Source organism: Aethalodelphis obliquidens, unplaced genomic scaffold (genome assembly GCF_003676395.1).
Source record: "Aethalodelphis obliquidens isolate GAN/ISIS:26980383/991018 unplaced genomic scaffold, ASM367639v1 scaffold42, whole genome shotgun sequence".
NCBI lineage: Eukaryota > Metazoa > Chordata > Mammalia > Artiodactyla > Delphinidae > Aethalodelphis > Aethalodelphis obliquidens.
The window spans coordinates 55,438-74,446 of NW_020837986.1; the positions used below are offsets into that span (position 1 = coordinate 55,438).

At 46.5% G+C, this 19,009-nt stretch overlaps 1 protein-coding gene across 10 annotated transcripts in view; it reads left to right on the plus strand.

Moving 5' to 3' along the window:
• The window catches only part of SULF2 (sulfatase 2), a 140,262-nt gene that overhangs the window by 38,281 nt on the left and 82,972 nt on the right, over positions 1-19,009 (plus strand). For 6 of the 10 annotated variants that reach the window (XM_027078103.1, XM_027078100.1, XM_027078102.1 and 3 more), the window contains one exon: positions 11,500-11,739. In XM_027078103.1, coding sequence (XP_026933904.1) covers positions 11,500-11,739 — 240 coding nt within the window. Of the gene's footprint in view, positions 1-8,354; positions 8,628-11,499; positions 11,740-19,009 lie in introns of all 10 variants that reach the window. The other 4 variants (XM_027078105.1, XM_027078108.1, XM_027078106.1 and 1 more) reach the window with 3 other exon arrangements.

Here is a 19,009-nt window from a genome sequence, read left to right on the forward strand (position 1 = left end):
GATCTAATCTCATACTTTTACATGTAGCTGTCCAGTTTTCCCAGCACCACTTATTGAAGAGGCTGTCTTTTCTCCACTGTATATTCTTGCCTCCTTTATCGAAGATAAGGTGACCATATATACAATGGAATATTACTCAGCCATAAAAAGAAACAAAATTGAGGTATTTGTAGTGAGGTGGATGGATCTAGAGTCTGTCATACAGAGTGAAGTAAGTCAGAAAGAGAAAAATACCGTATGCTAACACATATATATGGAATCTAAGAAAGAAAAAAAAAAGGTCATGAAGAACCTAGGGGTAAGACGGGAATAAAGACACAGACCTACTAGAGAATGGACTTGAGGACCGGGGAGGGGGAAGGGTAAGCTAGGAGGAAGTGAGAGAGTGGCATGGACATATATACACTACCAAACGTAAAATAGATAGCTAGTGGGAAGCAGCCACATAGCACAGGGAGATCAGGGAGATCAGTTCGGTGCTTTGTGGCCACCTAGATGGGTGGGTTAGGGAGGGTGGGAGGGAGAGGCAAGAGGGAGGAGATATGGGGATATGTGTATATGTATAGCTGATTCACTTTGTTATAAAGCAGAAACTAACACACCATTGTAAAGCAATTATACTCCAATAAAGGTGTTAAAAAAAAAAAAAAAGGTGATGGGCAGTTTTGAGAGAGGCGTTAAAGGTGAGGCAGCCCCTCCCTGAGACTCTCTCCTGGACATAATCAACAGGATGGAGACTAGAAAAGGAAAGGACTTTCTCGAGTGTGAGTCACGGGCTTTGAACGTTGGGGCCACGCTTATGTAACTGCCACCTGGCAGTAACTCTTGTGTCTGAGGGTTAAGGAGACCCTGTTGGTCTCCAAAGGTCATCCAAACACAGAGATTTTCCCAATCGCTCTGAAAAATATATTAAAAAGAAAGGAAGGGAAGTCAGCAAGGAGGGGAGGGGAAAGGGAGGGTTGTGATTTTATGTAGGGCGGCCTCACTGAGAAAGGGAAATTTAGGCAAAGAAGGTAAGGGAATGAGTCAAGGAACCTCCCCCAGGAAGAGCATTCCAGGCAGAGGGAACAGTGAATGCAAAGGCCCTGAAGCAGAAGCAGTCCCAGCAGGCTCCCAGAGCAGCAGATGGCCCACAATGGCAAAGCAGTGTGAGCAAAAGAGACGGGAAGAGATGAGGTCTGAGAGGCAATGGCGGGGGGGGGGGGGGGGGGAGGGGGATCATGCAGGGCCTTTGAACCGGAGGGAGGACTGTGGCTTTCTAAATGAGATGGACACGAGCAAGGACATTGACATCACCTGACTTACGTGTTAATAAGACTCCTTTGGCTGTTTTATGGAGAATAGATTGAAGAGATATAGTCGGAGAAGTGAGGGGTCTACTGCAATGGTCCAAGCACAAGATGATGGTGGTTCAGACCAGAGTGGAGAAAGTAGTCAGACGCTGCCCAGAGTTAGAGGGTGGAGCTGATAAGATGTGCTCATGGATCTGTTGTGGAGTGGGAGAGAAGAGTCCAGAATAACTCCAAGGTTTTGGTCGGAACAACTGCAAGGAGGGATTTTCTGTTTACAGAGATGGGGAAGAGCTATGGTCTGGAGCTCAGTTCTGGACCTGGTAAGTTGCAGATGCCCACGAAAAGCCAAGAGGAGCTGTCCAAGGCAGCCAGCCTTCAGAGACAGGAGCTCAGGGGGGAGGCCCAGGCCTGGATGGGCCTGGAGTGGGGGAGGGTGGGAATTATATGCAGATCGTGAGCCTGTTTGTGCTTTCCTGGGTCGGAGACCCTCACTGGGTTCTCAGAGGGGCCTGTGATCCTGCAAACGGCAGCCTTCAGCCTGGAGGGCTGTCTTGTAGGAGAGGCTGGCTCTTGAGAGAGAGGCTCAGGGGGGCTTCTGGCCAGGCATTTGTTTGCCTCTTTCCATCTGTGAACACGAGGAAACCACACCCTGTGCTGCAGCCTGATATCCAGAAATCAATTCTAAATTGCAGGCTTGGGTGCTCTGCAGGGGCCAAATGGCTGGAAGCCCAGGATAGTGTGCCCAGATTCCGGACGCCAGATCGGTGGTAACTTCCAGTGTAGCCTCTCTGAGATACCAAGTCCTGACATTCCTGCCGCTGCTCACTGGAGTTAGAAAAACATGTAGATGCAGGTTATCTCAGGAAGAAGAGAGGCTCATGTGGACCCACCCTGGTGTTCAACTTGCCAAGCACATTCCTGCAACGTTTTTTCTTTTTAATTCAGCAACACTTAGGAGATCACTTAAGTTCTGGAAGCTAAGTGTGTCAGCATTAGGTTTGGCTGCATGTATAAGAAATTATAACAGTGGCTTAAACAAGACAGAGTTTTGCTTCTTACTCACATAAAAATGTCTGGAAGTTGGCAGTTCAGGGCCAGCCTGGTGGCTTCAAGGTTATGAGGGACCCAAGCTCCTTCTCTACTTTTGTATTCTACTATGCTTACTGTGTGGCTTCCATCTTTAAGGTCACCTTCCTTCATCATTCAGAATAGCTGCTGGAGCTCCAGCTATCACAGCCACATTCCGGGCAGCAAGGAGGAGGAGGAAGCAGAAAGGGCAAAAAGGATGGACCTTCAAGTTAAGTCAGCTCCCTTTAAGAACCGCATCCCAAACATCACCTACAACACGGACAGAACTTATTTAATTAGCCACACAATCTCAGCAGGAAATACAAGACACATTCAAACTTGAGTTATTCAAGGAGGGTTTAACTTTTTTGCTAAGGTACGAGCAAGTGTGGGGAGATCACTAGTGATAGTGCAGCACGCAAGGCTAGTTAGTAACAGTGGGGTCATCCCCACTCCAAGACCAAGAGGGTGAGGGCAGCAAATGATGCTGGAAACTCATGGCACAGGGCCATTCAGTAGGAGCTGTCACCCTCTGTTGACACCACAGGGAGCAAGATGGAGGAATCCATACCCAAACCTCAGTTCTTCCTTTTGCGGATCTCCTGCCAGGACCCCCCATTAGCCAAACCTAGTCCAAAGCCAGAGTATAAAGCCACTTGTGGATACAGCCCATCCAGGTCAGCTCCCTGGGCTGGAGAACGAGGCAGACAGTGGATCTGGAAGGTTAAAGGAAGGACCACTCCCACATGTAGCTACAAGAGAGTCTGGGAAATGCGGTTTCCTAGCTGGGTGTGTTGAAGATTAAAATCAGGGCGTGTTAATAAGGAAGAAGGGGAAACAGTTATTGGTGGGCAACCTGGGGTCTCAGCCACACCAGAGATCAGGAGCAAGGGTACCCCGAAGGGGCAGCGCCCCCAGCAGGGGGTGTGTGGTTAAATGATGGGCACCACGAGGTGGTATAGGACACACGTGCTTCCCCACCGAGCTCACGGCCCCCACCCCCGGCCTGTCCTGGTCAAGGCTCTGTACCAGCCTTTACCCAAACCCACACCCCCTCTTCGCTCCCTTAAAGCCTGGGCTCTGTGGGTCTCCAGGCCACAGTGTTACTTTGCGAGTTTACTTAGCTGGTCAGTTCAGCTGGAGTAGAATCAGCTACCGGTTGCAAACCCAGTGCCTGCAGGGCCAGGCTGGTACCACAGATGAGGGAAGTGGCCCTGATGGGGGCCATGCAGAACCGGAGGGGAGCCCTTCTGAAGCCAGCCTTTGCTACTCAGATCCACCCACCTGTGGGCCCATCAAGCCCAGATCTGTGTATTTTCATGCAAAGCCTGAAATCAGGATTGATGTGAAATCTCCCAAATAAAAGTTAGCAATTAATTCCGATTTTTAAACACTTCTGAGCAGACCTAAATCCAACACACGCAGACAAGAGTCTGTCCAAAGGCGCTTGACTTGTGAGCCCTGTGTTACACCATATATAGTTGGGAGCTGCTGTAATTTAAACTTTTAAAAGCTAACATGTTTTGAGTCCTTTCTGTATGCCAAGCATTGAACTAAAGGCTTTGCATATATTTTTCTCAGTTAAAATTCTGCAATAGTCTAGGTAAGAAAAAGCCATGGTTAAACATAGATTTAAGTCAAGACCCTGGGTTTGCTAACCGTGTCTCATCTCCCACTACTTCCCAAGGAGGGTCCGACATCACAGACTCTAATTATTTACCTATAATTTTAAGAAAACAAACATCAGAAAACATCATCTCTTTAGTTATCCATCAAAACCAATGCCTCCTATGTAAGGCCACCCAAGTTGGGGGCCGCAGGACTTTGTCTTGGGGCGGGGGTGGCACGTAGGGTGCATCTTCTCCTAGTTGACACAGAGCTCTAGGACAGAAAGTAGATGTGAGCCACCCAAGTCCCAGGAATGGCCAAAATTGGGTCATATTTTGAATCTTGAGAGCCCCCAGCACCTGCTAAGTCCCCAGAGATAGCAGTTGCCCTGACCCAAACCTTTAGGAGAGCACATTAAATCAGCATCTCCCAAAATGCCTTTTTAGGACACAGGCCGTGCACGAAATCATCTTGTGTGACAGGTCGACAAACATTGATTTTACTACTTACAAACTTCTTTCGATATGCACCCCAAAAAAAAATCTAAGCACATCAAATCCAGAATTTCACATAGTTACTTGGGTTGAGATGAAAGTTTATTTTTTTAAAGTCACATTAGAGAAAAATATCCAATCAAATAAATAGTAGCCCAGGTGGTACACTGAGAGCCCCCCGCAAAAGCAATCAGAAAGGGGACGGGCGGATGAGTACGTGGAGGAAGCACCGTGTTTCTGGCGGGTGAGTGGTTTGGGCACCAGAACTTAAGTCGCCATCATAGGGGGGCGGTGAGGCCTCCGCAGTCTATTAGAGTCACCGAGGAAGGTGTCAGGGTGACCTCACCCTGGCCCAGCGAGGGCGGAAGGTTTGATCACGGAAAGAAGCCAGGTCTGTTTTCGTCTGCATGTCCCCAGGCTTGTGTTGGACGACAGAAGTTTTGGTTGGCTGGCCTTTTTATTTCTGTGTGGCCTGGTCTTCCGGGCCCTTCCCTCCCCTCAGAGCTGTCCATCTGCATTAGGTCTGTGCTGGGCAAGGAGATTAGATCATATGTTTTCCTGTTCCAGATGTGGATTTATCGAGCCTCGTCAACGTGGCAGCTTTAATAAAACAGGTTACGGTCCCCAAGGGGAGGCTTAACATGTCGTGCTGCTTACGCACAGGTGCGGCTGTCATTTCAGGGCACCGTTAAATTGTGCTTTAATAGTGGATTGACACAGCTCCCCTTCAGCCGGCTTATTTGGGCCGGGGTGAGCGCCCCGAGCAGACAGGTGCGGGGAACTGCTGGAAAGAGTGGACCATCATTCATTTGCCTTGCAATAAGGAGGATGGCGGTGCAAGGGCTTTGAGACCCTGGTTTGGAGCCCATTAAAAGAAAGAAACGGTTCCTCCGGCAGTTTGCCTTTGGCCAACGCAGCATTCAAGGCTGCTGACTGCAGGTGAATTATTCACCAGGTGGCGGCCCCCTTGCCTTCCAGAAGGGTCTGACAGGTCGGGTGGATGGCCAGCTTTGTCCTTTCTGCAGTCTCTGGAGCCTGCGCAGGGCCAAGTCCTCACTACCAGCTGCTTCCTTCTTTCTCTTCAGTCTGTGAACAGCAGTCAAAGGCTTGATTCTGCCTGGAGCGCCCTAGATTCATGCTTTCGAGCAATATTTATTGAACACCTACTATGTGCCGGGCACTGTTCTAGGCTTCAGGGCTGTGAGGTGTGGTCAGTGGCCCTAGCTCTCATGGCTGTGACATCTAGGGCTGCAGGGGGGTGACCAGCAAGATAAATATGTAAATGTGCCAAAGTGTATAACGTGTTAGAGCAACTCGTGCAGCGTTGAAAATGTAAAACAAGGAAGAGGATGTGAAATATCGGGCAGGGGAGTAAAATTGTGGATGTGGTGGGCAGGGCGGGCCTCACTAAGAAGAGAACTTTTATTCTTCTAATTGAAGTATAGTTGCTGTACCGTATTAAGTTACAGGCATACTAGGTAGTGATTCACAGTTTTTAGAGGTTATACTCCGTCTACAGTGAAATGTGAGCTGTATTTCCCCGTGTTGTACAGTATATCCTTGTAGTTTATTTTATACCTAATAGTTTGTACCTCTCAATCCCCTACCCGTATGTCCCCCCTCCCCCCAAGAAGAGACCTTTTGAGTAGAGACAAGAAGGGGGTGAGGGCACGGACCCTGGAGGTGCTGGGGAAAGGCGTTCCCAGCGGGAGGAACAGCACGGGCAAAGGCTCTGAGGCGGGAGTGAGGCTGCCGTGGCTGCGGAGACGGGGTGCGGAAGGGGGCCCGGAGCCCGCAGGGCCTGCGGACAGCCGCGGGGACTCTGCTCTCCGAGTGGGTGGGAGCCACGGAGAGTGCCGAGGAGAGGAGGCTTTCTGGCTACTCCTCGGGGAATGAATGGCCGGAGTCCAGGCAGGAAGCAGCTGACCTAATTCAGAGGAAAGAGGATGACCGCTGCCCGGCGAGGAGGCGACAGGACTCTGAGTCTCGATGTTCTTTGAAGAAAGAACACCAGGCTTTGCTGATGGATTGGATGTGGGAACAGACAGCTGGGACCAAGGAGTAGCCAAGATCGTCGCCTGTGTCACTGGAGGAGAGGGGAGGGGCTCAGGGTACACCCGAGGTGTCTCTTAGCCAGTAACGTCACCGGGTAGACAGTTGCAGGTTGTGCCAAACGCCAGCCATCCCCTCACCTTGCCACCTCGCCACCTGTACTACTATTTACTTTTTTTAAACAGACGTGATTGTTTTTTAAGAACAGGATTCCACTGCCCTAAATGAGAGAAGCTAGCATCGCTTGCCCTAAGTCAAAGGAAATTAAATCGGGCAATCCAGTATAAGCTAACACAGCTGCCCGCCCAGAGCTCCAGCCGGGTGGCCGGGGCTCTTCCTGTTGAAATAGGAGGCGTGAGGGTGTTAAGGACGTGACCACGTGACCGCAGCCACCCGAGACTTTCTCCTGGAGTTGATCAGAAAGAGTGAACGGGAATCACTTTCCCACCGCTGGGGTCCCTGGCATTTGGCGATGTGACCCTGTGCCAGTCTCACTGGTGTGCCAGCTAAAGTCACCTCTGGGATGATGAGGGGACCTGATAGTCCAGGGGACGATTCTGAGCCTCATGGAAGCCGAGAGTTGACCAAGTGTGTGAGGACCTCTGTGCCCTTCCTGGGTTCATTATCACCACCTCCTGCGTGCTATAAACTGGACCTTTCCTGAACGTGACACCCAGCGTCCACCTCTGCTGTCAGACAAGCTTGGGTTGGAGTCCTCACATCCCACTTCCCCAGCTCTGTGGCTGTGACCAGTCATTTAACTCCTGTGCTCAGTTCCCTCTTCTGTTAAATGGTTTGTTGGGAGGATTAAGTAACACGATGCACATTGTGTGCCCAGCACAGTGCATACGGCAAACGTTCAGCCAGTGACAGTCACCACATTAATGGTAATGATTGTTATTGACGTAGAACACTGCCCTCTACCCCAGGGACAAGTCGGAGCTGTCTCAACAGCTAAGTTATATTAAGAGTGGCCAAACCAGGGCGTTCAGGGACCAGGCAGGTAATGTGAATGGGCACAGTTGGTGTAAGACTATAGAGAGGGCTGGGGAGTGTGGCACAGTAGAGTGCACATCATCTGGTGCTTTTTAAAGTCAAATTTTTTAAATCCACTGCACACGACACACACACACACACACACACACACACACTCACACACACACACACACACACACGCGCGTGCATATCATGGACACAAACCAGCGTGGGCTCCTGAATTATATGGAAACGCAAAGAGTGAGATAATTTTTTTTGTTAATTTAGCAGATATTTGCTGAGCAGTCACTATGTACCAGGCACTGTTCTGGGCTTGGGAGGACAACAGTGAACAAAGTAAGCCTAGATCTCTGCCCCCGTGGAGCTGTCCGGTGGGATCAGTGGGCAACATGCAAATAAGAGAACTGTCCGAGGGCAGTAAGTGCTGGGGAGCAAGTGAAGCAGGGAGGGGGTGTAGGGGTGCTGGAAGGAGGGGCGGCAGTTTCAGTGTGAGGCCAGGGAAGGCCTCTCAGATATGTGACCTTTTTTTTTTTATTAGAGTATAATTGCTTTACAATGTTGTGTTAGTTTCTGCTGTACAACAAAGGGAATCAGCTCTAGTATTCGTATATCCCCTCCCTCTTGGACCTCCCTCCCACCCCACCCCCATCCCACCCATCTACGGCATCACAGAGCCGAGCTGAGCTCCCTGGGCTAGGCAGCAGGTTCCCGCTAGCTATCTATTTTACACCTGGTAGCATATATATGTAAACCCTAACCTCGCAATACATCCACCCTCCCCTTCCCCCTCTGTGTCCACCCGTCCATTCTCTACATCTGCGTGTCTATTTCTCCCTGCAAATAGGTTCATCTGTACCATTTTTCTAGATTCCACATATAAATGGAATCAGATATGTGACATTTGAGGCATAACCTGAAGGAGGCTGGAAGGATGCACCCCAGTGCCAGTGGGGCCTGGGGCTCTGCTGGACCCTGAGGCCGTGGCCCGCTCCCTCTGCAGGTTCTGATGAGTTCGCACCAGCTGGTGGAGGGCGGCGTTGGAAAGCTCACCTCCTCCGTCCCCTCCAGAGGGAGACGTCACACCTGGCAGAAACCCTATAATTGCCACCAGTTACAGGTGGGACCCTCGGGGACTTCTCAGGAGGGCATGTGACCTTGACAACAGATGTTCATGTAGTTCCAGGCCTGACGATTCCTGTTGAGACAAAAAGCCGGTTCTTTCCTCTATCCACTGGGCTGACCTCGGCCAAGAGCCTCAGGGAACACAGCTGGCTCCCGGTGGGCGTCCCTTATAAACCTGCCTCAGCACTGGGCTCGAAAGGGCAGGCTCCGCTCTGTTTCCTTCGGTCGTTCAGTGAGATGTTACAGAGCATCGTCTGTATGTTCCTGGGGGTAGGGTGGACAGTGCCCTGGATCACCCAGAACTCTCCGTGCAGAAGCAAAGGCAGGTCATAAACAAGTGAACTTGTAAAGAAGACTGTTTCAGAAGGACAGAAATGCTAAGAACAAACAGACATTGGTATGATAGCAAGTAAACAGGGGGCTCCTTCTGATGGGGAGGTCGGCCAGGCCTTGTTGAGGAGGTGACCTCTACGTTGAGATCTGAATAATGGGACAAGCCAGCAAAGTGAAGTGTCGGAGAGGGAGTCCCAGGCAGAGGCAAGAGCAAGTGCAAAGATCCTGGGGCAGGGATGAGCTTGGAGCCCTTGAGAAACAAAGAAGCCAGTGTAGCCAGGGGAGCAAGGGAGAGGGAAGAGATGAGGTCAAAGAAACACGGGAGGTAGGTTGGCATGGAGGGCCGGTCTGGAAGGCTCTTAGGCCACAGTAAGGAATTGGGGTTTTCTTCTGAGTGTGATGGGAAGCTGCCAGATGGTTTGAAACAGTGAAGAAATATGATCTATGTTTGCCTCAGGGAAGCTCTAGCTGTTTCCTTCCCTGTTTGGTGGAAAGATGGGATAAAAGAATCATGTAAATCTCCATTTCACTCTTAGCCTTTAGGGACAGAGTGCCAAGGTGGGTCTGATTTGTTGTTTTCAGGTCACTAGGGGGTGAGCTAGTTGGTGAATTGGGATCAGCAGCTCCCTGGCAAGAACTTCAAATGCCTGGTAGACCCTGGATTGGTTTCCTACTGCTGTCCTAACAGATTGCCGTCAACCAGGTGGCTTAAAACAACAGAAATTTGCTCCCTCACGATTGTGGAGACAGAAGTGTGAAATTAAGGCGTTGGCAGGGCTCTGATTCCTGCAAAGGCGCGGGCGTGAATCCTTCTCAGTTCACCCAGCTCCTGGAGGCCCAAGGAGCTCCTTGGCTTGTGGCATCCCTCCAGTCTCTGCCTCCATCTTCACATGGCCTTCCCCGCCGTGTCTGTGTGTCTTTTTCCTTCTGTCTCTTGGAAGGACACTTGTCCTTGGATTTCGGGCCCACCCAGGTAATCCACGACGATGTCACCTCAGGATCCTTTAGTACCTCTGCGAAGACCCTTGGCCAAATTAGGTCCTATTCACAGGTGCCAGGACTTGGGACAGGGGCTTATCTTTGGAGGGTGGACCATCATTCAACCCACTATAGACCCTAAGAACTGCAAGGAAAAGAAAAAAACAGAGGATGGCCTTAGAAGGAAAAGAAAAAGGATTTCCGTTGAATATTTCTGTTCAACCTACTAAGTATCTGGGTACCAGCCATGGTATACGATTTCACATCCATTCTTCACACGTTTATTGAGTACCTACTGTGTGTCACACACTGTAGGGGCATTGGGGATTTGGCTCTGAGCAAGGCACGCAGTCTTTGAGCTCCTGGAGCCCTCAGTGGAGCAGGCAGTGTGCAGGCACCGGCACACAGTAGGGTTTCCACACAAATTCCTTTCCTTCCTATACCTTGCTCTGCTCACAGCTTCATTGAAAAACAAGAATAGGCATGAGTGAAATCACCATACCTAGTGGTTTATCATTAAGTCCTAATAATACATGCGTGATAAGAGTTCAAGGGAATCAGAAGCCAGAAGCCAAAAAAAAAAAAAAAAAAAGGGCTTCCCTGGTGGCGCAGTGGTTGAGAATCCATCTGCCAGCGCAGGGGACACGGGTTTCAGCCCTGGTCCGGGAAGATCCCACATGCCACGGAGCAACTAAGACCGTGCACCACAACTACTGAGCCTGCGCCCTAGAGCCCGTGAACCACAACTACTGAAGTCCACGCACCTAGACCCCGTGCTCAGCAACAAAGACAAGCCACCACAATGAGAAGCCTGCGCACTGCAACGCTCGCCACAGCAACAAAGAGCCTACGCAGCCAAAACTAAATACATAAATAAATCTATTTTTAAAAAAAGAGCCATGAGAAGAGGTGCGACTGTACTGATGGGTCAGATCTGGGGGGGCGGGGAGATGGGAAGTGGGTTCCAAGCTGGAAGGACCATGTGGACAAAGGCGACGACAGTGGGTTATGACTGATGCAGAGCATGTCCGCTGAGAAGTATTCGGAGAGAAGGTGGAGGGGGGAGGGGTTGCCAGGTTGACGTGATCGGATTTCATTAAGACGGAACAATTCTTGGGGAAGTTCCAGATGAAACAAAGTATAATCTCTCTGTTTACATAGTGGTTGCTTTCCAGAAAAAAAAGTCAGCATATATTAATACCCTGCAAAAAAAAAGATGTTCTGTTTATGCAAGACAAGAGTTCTTTACTAGGCTCAGATAACTTATAAGCAGGTTTTTACCTACCCGCCTCCATGAATGTCTAGTGGAACTGGGGACCCAGGGTACTTCCTCATTGCACAGGACCATCCAATTGTGCATTGCTGGCCGCTGCCCAGAAATGCCAGGGGTGCCCCCCAATCTGCCCCTGGAGATTTCCAACATACACTCCCCTCCCCCAGGATGGGGGTGCTGCCCTGTTGAGGACCACTCAGAACCCACCTCTAATTGTTTGGTGCCCGACTGGGACGCACTCGTTGGAAAACTGGCTCACATGTCACTTCCGCTCTGGTTGCAGGTTCCATGCAGGTGATGAACAAGACACGGCGCATCATGGAGCAGGGCGGGGCGCACTTTATCAACGCCTTCGTGACCACGCCCATGTGCTGCCCCTCGCGCTCCTCCATCCTCACCGGGAAGTACGTCCACAACCACAACACCTACACCAACAATGAGAACTGCTCCTCGCCCTCCTGGCAGTCGCAGCACGAGAGCCGCACCTTTGCCGTGTACCTCAACAGCACGGGCTACCGGACAGGTGAGGGAGCCAGGCTGCCACGGGCGGGCACACGAGTGGGCTGGGAACCTCCGACGTGGTACCCGCTGTCCTGCCTCGGACCACTGTCTTTCCCACTGTGGTCCCTGTACTGCGAGGGGTCCCTGTAGTGCGTGAACAGCTTTCTTTTAATTTAAAAGTTGTGCATTGACTTCTAGATGTGTTCGAAAAATACAGATTTATTCGCCTACGGGAGTGATAGAAAGTGACCATTCCAAAGGAATTTGAGTTAAAAAAAAAAAAGTGAGTCTATTTAAAATATGAAATATACTACAGAGAGGCCTTGAAGTACTCGGGCAGGAGTATGAGTTCTCTGTGAATTGTGCTGTTTAAGTCGTTGGGGGACTAGTTCGTTAATTTGAGGCCATCAGCATGGAACAAGCTTCCAGAACATTGGGGCGGGGGATGGAGAGGAGTGTACGTGGGGCCTGTGGCCACTCTACAGACGGCAAGGGACTGTTCGTCTACACTTGATCGTCTACACCGCCCTAGGTGCTCCATCCCTCCTGCAGCTGGTGCCCGCAGTGTTGGTTGCATCCGGGGTGTAGAGCGAGCAAGGTGTCCTGTCTCTTCATCCTGCAGGAGGTACTTTCGTGCGTTCTGAAGTCACCTGCCAGGCTGGTTGCCTGAGGCAGAGGGACAATTACAGTCACTTATCTGCAGCACGGCTGCAAAGTCCTTCAGACTCAATGAAACTTGCTCTAATTTAGAAAAATAAACACTCCTCACCTTGGGTAAGGAGCCAAGGCAGTTGTGAAATCAGATACTGTGGCTTGAACGTTGTAACCCTGGGAAGTTGTGTTCAAGTGACAAGGGGCTTGTTTGGGTAGGAGTGACATGAGAGAAGGACGGATACCTCCCTGAGCTGGGTTCAGGGCACTGAAGCCGTCCTGGAAGCTGGGCAGCTGCCCCTCACGTACACGGTGTGGCTGGCGTGGGCACATTGGGGTGAGGAGCACGCCGGTGAGGTGTGTCGTCTTGCAGACTGTTTCCACTGCCAGCATCACCCAGCGGGCGGGCCCCGCTGAGAGAACTAGGAAGGCCGCAGTCCTATACACATGACCCTGTTGGTTCCGGGATCTCTGCAGAAAGCCACATGGCTCAGAGTTTACCCCAGGTCACCACCCATCTGGTTGCAGAGACCTGGATATAGATGGAGGAAGCAGGACAGACCAGGGCACCTACTGAAAAGGGGCATCTGCCACTCAGGTCCAGGTAATTATAGCCATTCGTGCTCAGAGTTGCCAACCTTCAAATATTTCTAATCTGAATTCTTGGACAAAATCTGATTTTAAAGCATGTTGGCAAAACTCTGTTTTGTTTTGTTTTGTTTTGTTTTGTTAATACACAGTGTGGACCCACAGAGAAAACATGTCTGAGGGCTGTGAGACCCACTTTTAGAACCTCTAGCTGAATGGTCTGTGTAGAAACCTTTAGCTTTGGATGCCAAAGGAACAGTAAGGACCCTAAAAGTGTACTCATCCACCCCCCACATTTGACAGCTAGGGCAGCTGCAGCCCAGAAAAGAGACTTGCTCATCATCGTAAAAGCAGGTGCTTGTGGCATCATCAAAATGGAAACCAAGACCGTAGGACTTCAAAGGGAGTATGGATGTTGTTACATCCATCAAATTGAAAGGAAACCTATATCCTGCGATATCTTAGGGGCTCACGATAGGGGCCAAAGCCTGGTGTTTCAGAATCATGTAGCTGGCACTAGGGAAGGAGCCATCTCTCAGGATTTAACATTTCTTCAAAATTGATTTCCGCAAACTTTGTCCTTGAATTTAAACAAATCACCAAAAAGCGCTTTCCCCAAAGAATTGCTTTCATCCAACTATGCTTGACTGTTACACCCTCAGTGAAGACTGGGAGTGTAATGCCGAGTATAAATTGCCATATATAGGACATTTATGTTTTTTGTAAAACTGTCCCTGAGAGTTTTATCCGTTATGTTTAGAATGGCCCTCTCTGCAAGGAACTCTGTTCTAACCTGACATTGAGAACTCAGGACCCTGAAAATGTCTGTTTACTGTGATGAACTTACGTGCTCTTGTCATTAAAGAACAAGAGCTGTGTACCCTGTATACTTTCCCTTTTTGCCCTGGTAGTTAGGAAGCTCAGATTTGAGTTTTATTCTCTTTTATGGCTGAGTAACATTCCATTGTGTGTGTGTGTGTGTATATATATATACACACACACACCACATCTTCTCTATCCGTTCATCTGTCAATGGAAATTTGAGTTTTATATTAAGCCACTGCTTAAAGTGAAAACATGACCAGTTATGCTGGTCATTGTAGGTTGATTGAGAAAAATAACAGAAAACTAGAATGAATTCAAAATCCCTTTTAGATTAACTTGATTTGTATGACTTACATTAGAATAATTAGACTCATATTAGAAGAATAACTTTTTAGCTTCCCAGGGAACAACAGTCAACTGTTCTTACCAGGTCTTTGGACACATTCAACCCTGCATTCTCATGAGTGTCTAGGGCAACTGATTGAATTAGATTTAAGTTTTTGGCTGTGTGTGAGAGACCCAAGACAGAAGTCATTTATTACTCTCTCAACTAAAAGTCTGTGCTGCTTTGATGGACCTGCCCATGAATCGATCAGAGACTCAACCATTTCCTTTTCTTTTTTTTTTTCCTGAGGCATAATTGGCATATAATGTTATAGTAGTTTCAGATGTACGACATGATGAATCAATATTTGTATATATTGCAAAAGGATAACGACAATAAGTCTAGTTAACATCTGTCATCATACATAGTTACAAAGGTCTGGGTGCGTGTGATGAGAATTTTTAAGATCTACTCTCAGCAACTTTCAAATATACAGCATAATATTATTAACTGTAGTCACTATGCTGTACATTATAGCCCCATGACTTATTTATTTCATAACTGGAAGTTTGTACCTTTTGACCCTCTTCACTCATTTCACCCACCCGCTACCTCCCACCTCTGGCAACCACCAATCTGTTCTGTGTATCTATGAGCTCGGCTTTGTTTTAGATTCCATATGTAAGTGATATCATATGGTAATTGTCTTTCTCTGTCTGACTTATTTCACTTAGCCTGATACCGTCAAGGTCCATCCATGTTGTTGCACATGGCAAGATTTCCTTCTTTTTCATGGCTGAATAGTATTCCAGTGTGTGTATACCATATTTTCTTTATTCTTGCATCCACTGAGGACACTTAGGTTGTTTCCATATCTTGGCTATTGTAAATAATGCTGCAGTTAACATGGGGGTGCCGATATCTTTTCGAGTTAGTGTTTTCATTTTCTTCAGATAGATACTCAGAGGTGGAATTGTGGGATCATACGGTAGTTTTATTTTTAATCTTTGAGGAACCTCCGTACTGTTTTCCATAATGGCTATACCAATTTACATTCCCACCAACAGTGAACAAGGGTTTCCTTTTCTCTAAGTCTTTGTCAACATTGTTATTCTTTGCCTTTTTGGTAATAGGCATTCTAACAGGTGTGAGGTGGTATCTCATTGTGGTTTTGTTTTTTTGTTTTTTTTGCGGTACGCGGGCCTCTCACTGTTGTGGCCTCTCCTGTTGCGGAGCACGGGCTCTGGACGCGCAGGCTCAGCAGCCATGGCTCACGGGCCCAGCCGCTCTGTGGCATGTGGGATCTTCCCGGACCGGGGCATGAACCCGTGTCCCCTGCATCGGCAGGCGGACTCTCAACCACTGCACCACCAGGGAAGCCCTCATTGTGGTTTTGATTTGCATCTCCCTGATGATTAATGATGTGAAGCATCTTTTGATGTACCTGTTGACCATCTGTATATCTTCTTTGGAAAAATGCCTATGTAGATCTGTTGCCCATTTTTTAAATTGGATTGTTTGGTTTTTTTCTATTGAGTTGCATCAGTTTTTTGTATATTTTGGAAATTAATTCCTTATCAGATGTATGAGCTGCAAATATTTTCTCTCATTCGGTAGGTTTTCTTTTCAATTTGTTGTGCACAGTGTTCCTTTACTGTGCAGAAGCTTTTTAGTCATTCCATTTATTTCCTTTTGCTTTTATTGCCTTTGTTTTTGGTGTCAAATACAAAAAAAAAATCATTGCCAAGATCCATGTCAAATGATGATTTCAGGTCTTATGTTCAAGTCTTTAATCTGTTTTGAGTTAATCTTTGTCTGTGGTGTAAGATAGTGGTTCACTTTAATTCTTTGACATGTGGCTGTCCAGTTTTCCCAGTTCCATTTATTAAAGAGACTGTCCTTTCCCCATCATACATTCTTAGCTCCTCTGTCATAAATTAATTGACCATATATGTGTGGGTTTATTTCTGGGCTCTCTATTCTGTTTCATTGATCTATGTCTGGTTTTATGCCAACACCATACTGTTTTGATTACTACTGCTTTGTAATACAGTTTGAAATCAGGGAACATGATGCCTCCAGCTTTGTTCTTCTTTCTCAAGATTGCTTTGGCTCTCTGAGGTCTTTTGTGGTTCCATACAAACTTTAGGATTGTTTTTTCTGTTTCTGTGAAAAATGCCCTTGGAAATTTAATAGGGATTGCACTGAATCTGTAGATTGTTTTGGATAGTACGGACATTTTAACAGTATTAATTCTTCCAGTCCATGAGCATGGAATACCTTTCCATTTATTTGTGTCTTCTTCTATTTCTTTCATTAGTTAATGTCTTATAGTTTTCAGTGTACAAGTCTTTCACTACCTTGGTTAGGTTTATTCCAGATATTTTATTCTTTTTGATGCAGTTGTACGTGGGACTGTTTTCTTAATTTATCTTCTTGATAGTTTGTTTTTAGTGTATAAAAACACAACAGATTTTTGTGTATTGATTTTATATCCTGGAGCTTTACTGAATTAATTTATTAGTTCTAACAGTTTTTTGGTGGAGTCTTTAGGGTTTTTTATGTATAATGTCATGTCACCTGCAAATAGTTACAGTTTTACTTCTTCCTTTACGATTTGGATGCTTTTTCTTTCTTTTTCTTGCCTAATTGCTCTGGCTAGGACTTCCAATACTAGGTCAAATAAAAGTGTTGAGAGTGGGCATCCTTGTCTTGTTCCTGATTTTAGAGGAAAAATTTTCAGCTTATCACTTGAATATGATGCTAGCTATGGGCTTGTCATGTATGGCGTTTATTATGTTGAGGTATGTTCCCTCTACAGTCACTTTTTTGAGTTTTCCTCATAAATGGATGTTGAATTTTGTCAAATGCTTTTTCTGCATCTGTTGAGATGATTTTTATCTTTCATTTTTTTTAATGTGCTGTATACATTGATTGATTGGGGGATGGTGAACCATCCTTGCATTCCTAGAATAAATCCCATCTGAACATGGTATATGATCCTTTTACTGTATTGTTGAATTCAGTTTGCCAATATTTTATTGAAGATTTTTGCATTCTGTGTTCATCAGAGATATTGGCCTATAATTTTCTTTACTTGTGGTGTCCTTGGCTGGTTTTGGTATCAGGGTAATGCTAACCTCATAAGATGAGTATGGAGGTATTCCCTCCTGTTCTATTTTTTGGAAGAGTTTGGGAAGGATTGATATTAATTCTTCTTTGAATTTTTGGTAGAATTCACCTGTAAAGCTGTCTAGTACTGGACATTTATATTTGGGGAAGTTTTTGATTATTGATTCAGTCTTCTTTCTAGTAATTGGTCTGTTCATATTTTCTCTTTCTTCATCAGTCAGTGTTGGTAGGTTGTATGTTTTTAGGAATTTATCCATTTCTCTAGCTTGTCAAATTTATTGACATATAATTGTTCGTAGTAGTCGCTTATGATCCTTTGTATTTCTGTGGTATGAGTTGTAATGTCTCCCTTTTTATTTCTGATTTTATTTATTTGAGTCCTCTCCCTTTTTTTCCTGGTTGAGTCTAGCTAAAGGTTTATCAATTTTGTTTATCTTTTCAAAGAACCAGTTTGTAGTTTCATTGATCTTTTCCATTGTCTTTTTAGTCTCTGTATTTCATTTATTTCTGCTCTGATCTCTATTATTTTTTTCCTTCTACTAACTTTGGGCTTTGTTCTTTTTCTGGTTCCTTGAAGTGTAATATTAGGTTATTTATTTGAGATTTTTCTTATTTCTTGATGTAGGCATTTGTCACAAGGAACTTCCCTCTTAGAACTTCTTTTGCTGCATCCCATATGTTTTGGTGTGTTGTATTTCCGTTTTCATTTGCCTCGAGGTTTTTTTTTTCTCTTTTGATTTCTTTGACCAGTTGGTTGTCCAGTAGCATGTCGTTAATCTCCACGTATTTGTGAATTTTCCAGTTTTCTTCTTGTAATTGATTTCTAGTTTCATACCATTGTAGTTGGAAAAGATGCTTGATATGATTTCAGTTTTCTTAAATTTATTAAGACTTGTTTTGTGGCCTAACATATGATCTCTCCTGGAGAATATTTCATGTGCACTTGTAAAGAATGTATATTGTGTTGCTTTTGGATGGAATGTTCTGTACATGTGTGCTAAGTCTATCTGATCAACGTATAGTTTAAGACCTATGTTTCCTTATTGATTTTCTGTCTGGATGATCTATCCATTGGTGAAAGTGGGGTAATAAAGTCCCCTACTATTATTCTATTGCTGTCTATTTCTCCCTTTGGGTCTATTAGTATTTGCTTTATATGTTTAGGTGCTCTTAAATTGGTTAGAGACTCAACTGCTTTCTGTTTCTCCTTATTTCCCACTGATGAGAAACAAGTCACATGAGCACGCATGATTGCAGAGGAAACTAGGGAATGTAGTCTTTATTCTGGGTGGCCATTTGCCCAGCTCAAAATTCTATTACTATGGGAGAAGAAGACATGGATACTGAGGGAAGATTAAAGTCACAACCTCAATAATGGTTCTTAGTCCCTTTGTGTATGTGATACCCTTTTGAAGACAGGAGGTTAGCTGGAACTGTGGAAGACTGGAACCAGAAAACTGTTCCTTAAGTGGACCAGCAGTTCATGTAAATAGTGCTTTTAATGTATTTAATTAGGTATTTTATCTTGAAAAAGTGAAACTACACAGTTTTAAAAATAACTTTATTCTGTGTTATATTCTAATAGTATTTAACAACGATTAGGTTATAATTGTGTCGAATGGGACTTCCCTGGTGGCGCAGTGGTTGAGAGTCTGCCTAACGATGCAGGGTGCCCCGGTCCGGGAAAATCCCACATGCCGCGGAGCGGCTGGGCCCGTGAGCCATGGCCACTGGGCCTGTGCGTCCGGAGCCTGTGATCCGCAACGGGAGA